The sequence below is a fragment of the Podarcis melisellensis genome, assembly GCF_964234715.1.
Source record: "Podarcis melisellensis genome assembly, chromosome: 1".
NCBI lineage: Eukaryota > Metazoa > Chordata > Lepidosauria > Squamata > Lacertidae > Podarcis > Podarcis melisellensis.
In genome coordinates, this window is record NC_138528.1 from 105,658,053 (window position 1) to 105,667,685 (window position 9,633).

General features: G+C 40.7%; 1 protein-coding gene across 2 annotated transcripts in view; it reads right to left on the reverse strand.

Annotated features, from left to right (window-relative positions):
- The window catches only part of RBMS1 (RNA binding motif single stranded interacting protein 1), a 116,785-nt gene extending 107,152 nt beyond the window's left edge, over nt 1-9,633 (reverse strand). The window contains exon 1 of one of the 2 annotated variants that reach the window (XM_081929465.1): nt 9,286-9,633. In XM_081929465.1, the coding sequence (XP_081785591.1) occupies nt 9,286-9,360 (75 nt within the window). In that variant the 5' untranslated portion in view covers nt 9,361-9,633. The remainder of the gene's footprint in view (nt 1-9,285) is intronic. The other variant, XM_081929464.1, reaches the window with a different exon arrangement.

Here is a 9,633-nt window from a genome sequence, read left to right on the forward strand (position 1 = left end):
TCTTTCTCAGGCCAAAGGCCTACAGCCAACAAGGTCTAATTATATGCCCTGAAGGAAGATGTAGTTCTATGAAGTGTAGGTTCACATGTAGACAAACCCAGGCTCAGAGCACTTCACATACATTATCTAGTTGTAATCCTTACAATGGAGGTCAACAGCAACTCCCATATTGCAGGTGGGGAAATGGATGCTTAGGGAGATGCTTAGGCTTGCCCAAGACCACCTAATAAGTTCATGGCAGAGATGAGATTCAACCTGGGGAATTCCAGGTTCATAAGTTAGTCTATTTAACCACTATTTAACCACGGAGGTGATCAGTTACTCTTTATGAGAGGGGGTGGCTCTTGCCTGTTTGAAGGAGGCAGTGGTAAAACCACTCCTTAAGAAACCTTCACTAGATTCGGAAAACCTAACTAACTACCAGCCAGTTGCTAATCCCCCCTTCCTGAGCAAAGTTCTGAAGAGAGTGGCTGCAGACCAGATCCAGTTACTCTTCGAAGAAACTGATTTTCTGGATCCATTTCAATCAGGATTTTGGCCCGGTTTTGGCACAGAAACTGCTTTGGTTGCCCTGTATAATGACCTCTGTTGATTCTCCTTGACCTCTCAGTGGCTTTCGATACCATTGACCATGCTATCCTTCTGGAGCAACTGTCTGAAATAGGGATGGGTGGCACTGCTTTGCAGTGGTTCCAGTCCTACTTGGATGGTCATTCCCAGAGGGTGTTGCTTGGGGAATGCTTTTCAGCTCCATGGAACCTCCAATGTCGGGTTCCACAGGGCTCAATCCTATCCCCTATGTTGTTTAACATCTACATGAAACCGCTGGGTGGGGTTATCCAGTGGTCTGGATTACGTGGTCAGCAGCATGCTGATGACACTCAGCTCTATTTCTCCTTTACATTTGCAGGTGAGGCAGTGGAAGTGCTGGACCAGTGTCTTCCCTTGGTGATGGATTGGATGAGAGCCAACAAACTGAAACTCAATCCAGATAAGACTGAGACACTATTAGTGGATGGTTCCCTAGACTGGATGGGTGGGAGTTCACTTGCTCTTGATGCAGTTACACTTCCTCTGAAGGAGCAGGTTCATAGCTTGGGAGTACTACTGGATCCTTTGCTGTCACTCAAAGTTCATGTGGCCTCAGTGGCCTGGAGTGCCTTCCATCAGCTTCAGCTGGTGGCCTAGCTATGCACCCTATCTGGACAGGAATAGCCTAACTACTGTTGTCTATGCTCTGATAACCTCAAGGTTAGATTACTGCAATAAGTTATACATAACCTCTTGGCCTCTGAAGATGGTTCGGAAACTTCACCTAGTGCAGAATTCAATGGCCAGGTTGTTCACTGGAGCAAGATGGTTTGAACATATTACACTGATCCTGGTCTGACTGCACTGGCTACCATTTAGTCCCTGTGGAACGCCCTCCCAATAATAATAATAATAATAATAATAATAATAATAATTGACAGAATTATAGAAACTGCGTGAGAAGATGGATGGAACTGGTGTGCAGGCTAGTTGTACTCAAGCCTGATCTCTGTGTGGTTGCTTTGAAATGATCACTAGCTGGGACTGATGGGAATTGTAGTCCAAAACATATTGAGGGGAACAAGTTTGGGGTAGGCTGCAGTAAGGTCCCCAGTGTGTAGTCATCATACCATGGAGAGGAAACTCATCCAGAGGGAGCAAAAAGCTGTACATGCAGGTTCAGATCATGGATACAACACTCTTCACAGCTCCATAAGACGTATGATAGAGGATAGAGCAGCTCCAAAACAACATGAAATCAAGAGAGCTCACATAGAACTGAATGTCTCATTTAAAATAAAAGAATAACCCAAGAACAATCAATGCCTGTTTTCTCAAACTTATCACAGGAATAACAAAAGATATATTAGGGGACCAAACTAGAAAAGACACACAAGATCCATGGTCAGCTCTCCTGACATTTCTATCAGGATTTGTTCTGTGGTACTGAAGGGGTCAGTAATCTATTCCTCATGTCATTCTTCAAATTCAAATGCATACACACTACAAATGCTATGTGTGAGGAAAATGTGTAAGTTTCCCTGCACTGCAACAGAGTAATATTACCAATGGGGTTTGCCTTTTACAGCATTTTAATTTTTTTCAATGAGGAGACAATATTTCTATCCATGAGGAAGAATATTTACTTTGGGGGGACAGAATTAAGTCTATGAAGGACAATGGTTAAAACAGTCATTACTAAAGTTCTTTCGGGGAAACATTCACTGTTTAAAGTAGTATCAGATGTATGGTGTGAATATGGCCTATGTCAAATTAAAAATGTGACCGTTTTAAGAGTTTGCAGTAGTGTAGGTTGCCGTTGGCTCCTTTAGCTGCATCATTTCAATTTATTCCAAGTTTCTGGAGAAACAGTGGTGAAGTGCTGTTTTCAACCATTCAGTTCTGGACGATAAATTTCTTGAATCTCTTACAATGTATATGTTTTCTGGCTCTTGTATCTGGGCCTGTATCGACATTTTTTGTTTATATATCATTAGATAAATGTGTCCTAGCAGTTCTTAATTTCCCCCCAAAATGACTTAAGAAAAAATGATACATGGATTTTGCATACTAATATGATATAACAATCAACATTTGTTTGGAATCACCAAATAATATTCACATATGACCAGCTAGCCAACAACAAACCATGACTTAAGGTCAGCTACTGATCATGGCTTGCTAGAGAGCAACATAGCACTCTTCCTGGTTTAGATATAATGGGAAGCTAAGTCTTCTGGATTTGCTCCTCCACTAGTGCAAATGTTATAAGCAAAGTGGGAGCGATTTAGCAGTGTGCACTAGCAAGCTGCTCGTTCACAATAAACCATGATTAGCCTTAAAGTTTGATTCACCCTACAGGAGAAAACAGATACCATGCAGATAAGTTGTGCTGAACTAGGCATCATTGTTGTGAAATCCTATCATTCTAACACTTCCCAGAACCAAAGAGTTTGGCTAAAACTTAGTAGTCTAGTTACTTCAAATCTGACAGTTGTGTGGGAAGCTCAAGTTTTATGTTTCGGCTGGCCAAAGGCAGGGTATATTTTATACCCTATATTCATTTTACAATATGCAACAGCCAGCTTAAAAAAAGCTGCATTCGCACAACACCTTTGTTTCACAATTTTGTTTTGTTATTAAGCTAAGGGCGGGTGGGAAGGACCACTAGAACTACATCTTCAGAATGTTTTTATGGTGTTGTAAATCACCCTGTAAATCGTGGCTGGAATTGGAGTCCAGAGTTTAAATTCTCTTTAACAGAATTAATAAATAAATTTAGAGACAGAAAATAACAAAAAGGAACCCTTTTTTTTATAAAGGGCATTTATCCTAAGCCAGTTTTCTTACCCTTTTAAAGAATAAGGTAGAAGTGGGATTCTACACATAAATTGAAATATATACACCTTTTTGCACACACCAGCTCCCTAAACATTGTTAACTCACAGGAAGCACCTTGTTCAAAATGTTGCTTAACCTTAGAAATTGCTCTCTTTACTTTTTTTTTATTTATCCTGCATCATTTATCGTTGTATTTCTAAAGTTGCCTTGAAACCAATATTGAAGCATAGTATAGAAAGATATGCAGGTATGCAAATGAAAAGTGGGGCAATTCCTCCCTTCCACCTGCTGCTTTCTAACTCTGTGCTTTACACAGTGAGCCATTGGAGAACACTGCCATCAATGTGTGTCTGTGAATTCCCTTGTTGCATGACACTAATTAGGTTTTTGCAGTTCTTATCATGGAAAAGTGGATATTATGCTACTATGGGAACTGTGGATAAGCAAAGCCAGTTTGCTATGGAAATGATAGATGATAACCTAGTAGATATTTCGTTGCATATGCTGACACTTTGAAAATGTCTCAGATTTTAGGAAGTGTTTTGGAGAACATTTTAAGAAAGCAGACTTCTGTTTTCAGGCCTATTAGTTTCATCAGTGTTAAACAACTAAATATACATGCGTTAAATGGAGGTAGAGCATATGATTTATTCACTTATTCAATGGGATTTGAAAGTCCTTGAAAACTGTGAACCTGGTGTTTTAGGAACCCCTTCCAGAGCAGGTTGAATACCATTCTCTTGGTGGACGGACCATCAACCAAGATTGCATGGTCCCACAAGAGGATTTGGCTTATTTATTTGCTTCATTCACTTATTTTTTCAGGCCACTGTATAGAGTACAGCTTAGGCTGTCGATATACAAAGGTTGGTCAACCACTGTTATAGAATCATAGAATCATAGAGTTGGAAGAGACCACAAGGGCCATCGAGTCCAACCCCCTGCCAAGCAGGAAACACCATCAGAGCACTCCTGTTATTCATTCTGGTATACAGTGGTACCTCAGGTTAAGTACTTAATTCATTCCGGAGGTCTGTTCTTAACCTGAAACTGTTCTTAACCTGAAGCACCACTTTAGCTAATGGGGCCTCCTGCTGCCACCGCACCGCCAAAGCACGATTTCTGTTCTCATCCTGAAGCAAAGTTATTAACCTGAAGCATTATTTTTGGGTTAGCGGAGTCTATAACCTGAAGCGTATGTAACCTGAGGTACCACTGTATATGATATATTGACATAGCTGCTATTTCACTCCTACACCCACAATAATAACTATGAGAGAAAAGTACATTGTGTTATCTTTACAATCTGTTATCACAGGGCCATATCCATTTTTGTAATACTTAAATACTATGCACATGTGCAGTTGGAACATATTCAAATAATATTTATGGTATACAGTCAGGCTTCCAGCCACTAAATTACAGCTAAAATGAATTGTGGATTTTTCCTTGGAAAATCTTAATATAGATCTAACATCAAACTCACAAATTTTCCACATATCATACAAATGCTACAAGAGCATTCTTATAGGAATTCCAGAACAAAATTCAGTCCTGCTGTTCCGAAGTGTATTATACCACCAAGCAAGCACACAAAAGAAGAAGAGTGTTGGTATTTAAGTTACTGTGTTTGAATGTGCCTCCTTATTCCAAGTATCAGGTACTTCACAGTATTAACAGGAATAAACAACTATATTTTAAGTGTTCTCAAAGCAAAATGTTATAGCATAACCAGTAGAGTTTGTTTATGTACCATTCATGATCTGGAGATAAGGGCAAAATTAAAGTTTCATAAACCACACGGCAACATTTTGTAATACTTTCACCCAGGAGAGGCTATATTAAGAAACATGGTCAATACTTTATTACGACTAGGTAAAAAGCTATTGTATTTGCCTGCATTCCAGATGGTTTAGCCACTGTCATGAAGTTCTGAATTCAACAAAATGCAAGGAGAACCTATAGTATTCATCATTAATATTTCTGCACTTGCATTGTATTACAACTTTTGCTTAGCACAGCAGGTCAGCTGTGCAAATATGCATGTTAAAATGGCCTCTGTTTTATATGAATGTGGACACAGCCTTAACATTGCAGTTATCACCTGCTAATCATGTCTCCATTGTAAAACCAGATCATTTATTCTGCAGGAATATAAATAGTATGGGCAGGGTCCAGCCAAAGCTAAGTGATACAGTGATACAGATATAAGTGTTTTCCCCTGGAAATATGTAGTACTTAAAAGAGTTTAACTTCAGCTGAATGATCACCTATGAAATCTACCCAAAAACTTATTACAAAATAAATTGTCTCTATTTATAGCAACAGACAGAGGAGAATTCCTATTCAAAATCTATTCTATACATGATAGCTCTTTCTATTTTGAGAAGAGTCATTGTGTCCTTGATCCACAAAATTTACCATCTAAATGTGGAGTAGGGAAAAGAGATGGAATCACAGCTACTTACTTACTTACTTACTCTGTGCTTTCATCGTATGACTATATTGCAGAAATAATGAGAATGTTTCATGACTAACTGCAATGAACACATTAAAAATGAAGATTGGGTCGTTTAAATTGCTTCATGCATTTTGAATCTGATGAATTCATTTACAGTCATTAAAATATCATATAGGGATATTTGACCTTACAACCCCATTTGGGTTGGTGTTTTTTTTTTTTTTGGTTTGTAATGAATATTTTTGCTAGCTTAAAGATGGCGATCTTTAAACTAATTCCAGTAGCTTGTCAATTCACTTCTTTTGATGGCTGTGTAATTTTTATTTAAATCTGCTTTAAAGAAAGATCCTATTATAGCACATTATTTCTAAATGTGCTATATAAAACCTGTGGAGCACTTCTATTGCTGCCGTGTAACAAAACCTGAAGCCACTTGAACTACTGGAGTATTTAAACCTATTTGGGTGAGTGTGTGCTTTTAAGCTAAATTACAGGGCAAATGAGCTTTTGTGTATGGAAACAATTTGCCCACATGTCCAGGCCAGATTTATGTAGAGACAAGAAATTGCTTACTTATTCCACTGAATTATACAAAGTAGCTGTCTATCCTTTTTCAATTGGAACCATCTATAATTTGTTTTTATTTTCTCCCTCTCCCCTTAAAAAAGAAAAAAAGAAAAAAGAAAACAAAGAGCAGGATGTCACTAAATCAGGACTATTTGGATATAATCATCAAATCTAGCAGTTCATATATGTAGGTCAAATTGACGTGTGAGCTTCCCTTATGAAACAAAGACTAATGTGATTTCAGACCATAATTTCATAGGAGTAACTGCAATACATGTTTTGAAGAAGTCACTGACTATAGAATAAATCAATATTAAATACTTTATACAGGAAGCATACTTTCAGAAGATGGTCCTTGAGGCTTTTCTCTAGATGATATCCTAATTACAAGTGCAAGCTTATTGCAGTTTATCTCTCCCTTCAATTATTTACAGGGCAAAAAAGGCAAGAGGTACTGCATTAGCTATATTAAAATATTGTGTGCTTTCTTTCTCTATTATTAATAACATACAAATATAGCTCAGGCAAATATTCCCGTGCAAAAGTGTGCTTTCCCCACCTGAGCTCATTCATTTATTATTCATATTGTTATGTGCAGAAAAGTAAAACAGAAAAGAAAAACACACCAAACCCTTTAGGCTTCTACTCTGCATTACTGAAATAATGAAGGGTGCACTTCAGTCATAAACCATAACACTTGGTAATAAATGATTCTGTTGTCTCATATGCATGCGTTGGCTTAAACCTGAGTCGACACAGAGCTTCTAAGCACCAACCATATTCCAATGCCTACTATGGTTTCAATTCAAAATATCCTGATACATTTAGTAAGACAACAACAACAACTTGAGGTTACTTTTTATGAAATGCAGCTAATCTGTAACAACGTGATGTGAAAATAATGTGATTGCTAACAGATAAGAATTTGCCAAGCTCAAACTGCTGCTGCCAAAGACACCAAGGCAGAGAGAGAGAGTTCAGAGATCCATGTTCCTCAAAGCAGGAGGCCAAGGGTTCCCAATATAGCTGCTAGGAGAAGTGCGAGTTCCTTCCCATTCCCTCTTATCATAGGCTCAGCACTCCTGCCTACTAGCCACAGCCTGGTCACTGCTCCATTTTATAATTTACAGGCTTAGGTGGCTTCCCTCTAAGAGAAGCAAGATACTGTTTCGATAACTAGCATGTGAACTCTTCTAGTTTGTATAAATGCTAAGATTTGTGGACTTTGGGGAAACCCATGTGAACACTAGCAGTCTCAGATTAATTTAATGAATGTCTGAGAACATATGTAAATAGACACACACACACACAATTAGTAGGTGCTAACAGTCCTATTTCAGTGATTGTCAACATTCACCTGCCTATATGTAAGTTTTAAGACAATTTGTCTGAGACTGTCAATGTTCACAACTGAATCTTCACATTCATCACATTTTGGACGGTTGCATTTTGGATGGTGCGTTAGCTAGAAAACCATTACTGTATAATGATTGTCAAAGTTCACATATGATACAATTTGTGTATTGTGTGCAATGCTGGTAGCTGGAGAACATTTGGGATGCCAAATATTCCAGACAGTTGATGCAACCAGCCCTGAATTTGCCAGTTTGCAGCATGATGTACCGACTGGCCTTAGGGATTCCACAGGCATCCATAGTCACAGACATGAGCATAACAAGAGATGTCAAATGCACTTGAACAGAAAAACAAAACAAAACAGCAAACAACAAATCCATCTGCAATCAAACTAGCTTTGAGTGCTGTACTTTCACCGAAAGAGATTCCTCTGACTCTCATCATCCAGTGATGAGAGATAAATGAGAGTTAAATCTGAGCTTCATTAAAATGTAAACCACAGCTACTGACAACTGATTTCATTTTTAACAGTCTGGCTAACATTTTAAATTTCCGAAAGCAAACTTTCAAATGCACACCATCACCGTCATTTTAAAAAGGGTTTTCTGTTGCAATCCAGCTGTTTCCAGACTTGAAAGTATCTTTAAGGTCAGTTGCAAGTTACAATGCACTGATAACAAGGGGGAAAGGCAACAGAATGTGGATGAGGGCTGGCTAAACTTGATCCCATTTTGTTACTGCACAGAACAGAGATGGAAGGAGCGGAAATGGGGAAGGCTTCACTTAAATCCCCAAGGGAAGCCCCAAAGCCCAGGGGCAGCGAAATGCCCATCTCCGCACTGATCTCTATTTAGCATTGTGGAAGGGGAGAAAAGCTGAGGTTGTCAGCTGAGGATACATCTCAGAAGGAGGCAGAAAAGAAAAGAAAAAGAAAAGAAGAAGGAATGTTCTCTGGATGAAGGAAGGCAGCGTGAGGAAAAGGGGAGGGGTGAAGAGGAGGGGAGAGAGAAGACAGCTGAAGACAAGGAGAAAACAGAGGAGAAGGGTCAAGAGTGGCTGATAGACATGAGAAAGGAGGGAAGCCTGGGAGATGGCAGCAAGGCAAGAGATGGGCACAGAGAGGCAGCTCTTGCAGTTCAGTGACCCAGCCAGCTTCAGAGGGGAAAGCCTGACACTCATTTCTTTCTTTCTCTCCCAAACACACGCAAATATATATATGCTGAGAGGGAGCAGAGGAGAGGCAGAGCCAGGAAAGGGGCTGCAGGCTCTTTCCTGTATGTATGTGTGTGTGTGACTGTAACCTGATGCCATCCCCAAGAGCCTTCCCCCTCCCCCTTCCCCCAGAGCACCCCCTCCCTCCCTCCCTCCCTCCCTCCCTCCTCCTTCCCGGCTATAGTTAGCAAGCCTGCAAAACTGCAGCCCAGCCCTGCCCTGCCGCCCCCCTGTGCCCTTCCCTGGCAAGGGAAAAAGAAGAAGAAGAAGAAGGCGGAGGAGGAGAGAGGGAGAGCAGCCCGGCGGCAGTACCGTACCTTAGCCTGCAGATACTGGGGGTAGTAGTAGGTGGTGTACTGGGGGTACATCTGCTGTTTCCACACTTTGCCCATGAAGCTGGAATAAGGGAGCCCGCAGCGCAGGGATGAGGGAGGGCACTTGACAAGGGGAGGGGAAGTGGGGGGGGGGAGAGAGAGAGAGGAAAGAGAAGGAGACGGAGAAAGGAAGGCGCGGGAGGGGGGGGAGAGGCTCGCTCTCTCGCTCTCCCTTGCGCGCGCACTCTCCCGCTCTCCCTCCAAATGTCCCTGGCTCGGCTGCTTTCTTCCTGGCGGCGGTAGCTGCGGGGCTCCTCCTTCCTCGGCTGAGCCCAGACCTTCCTCCTCCTG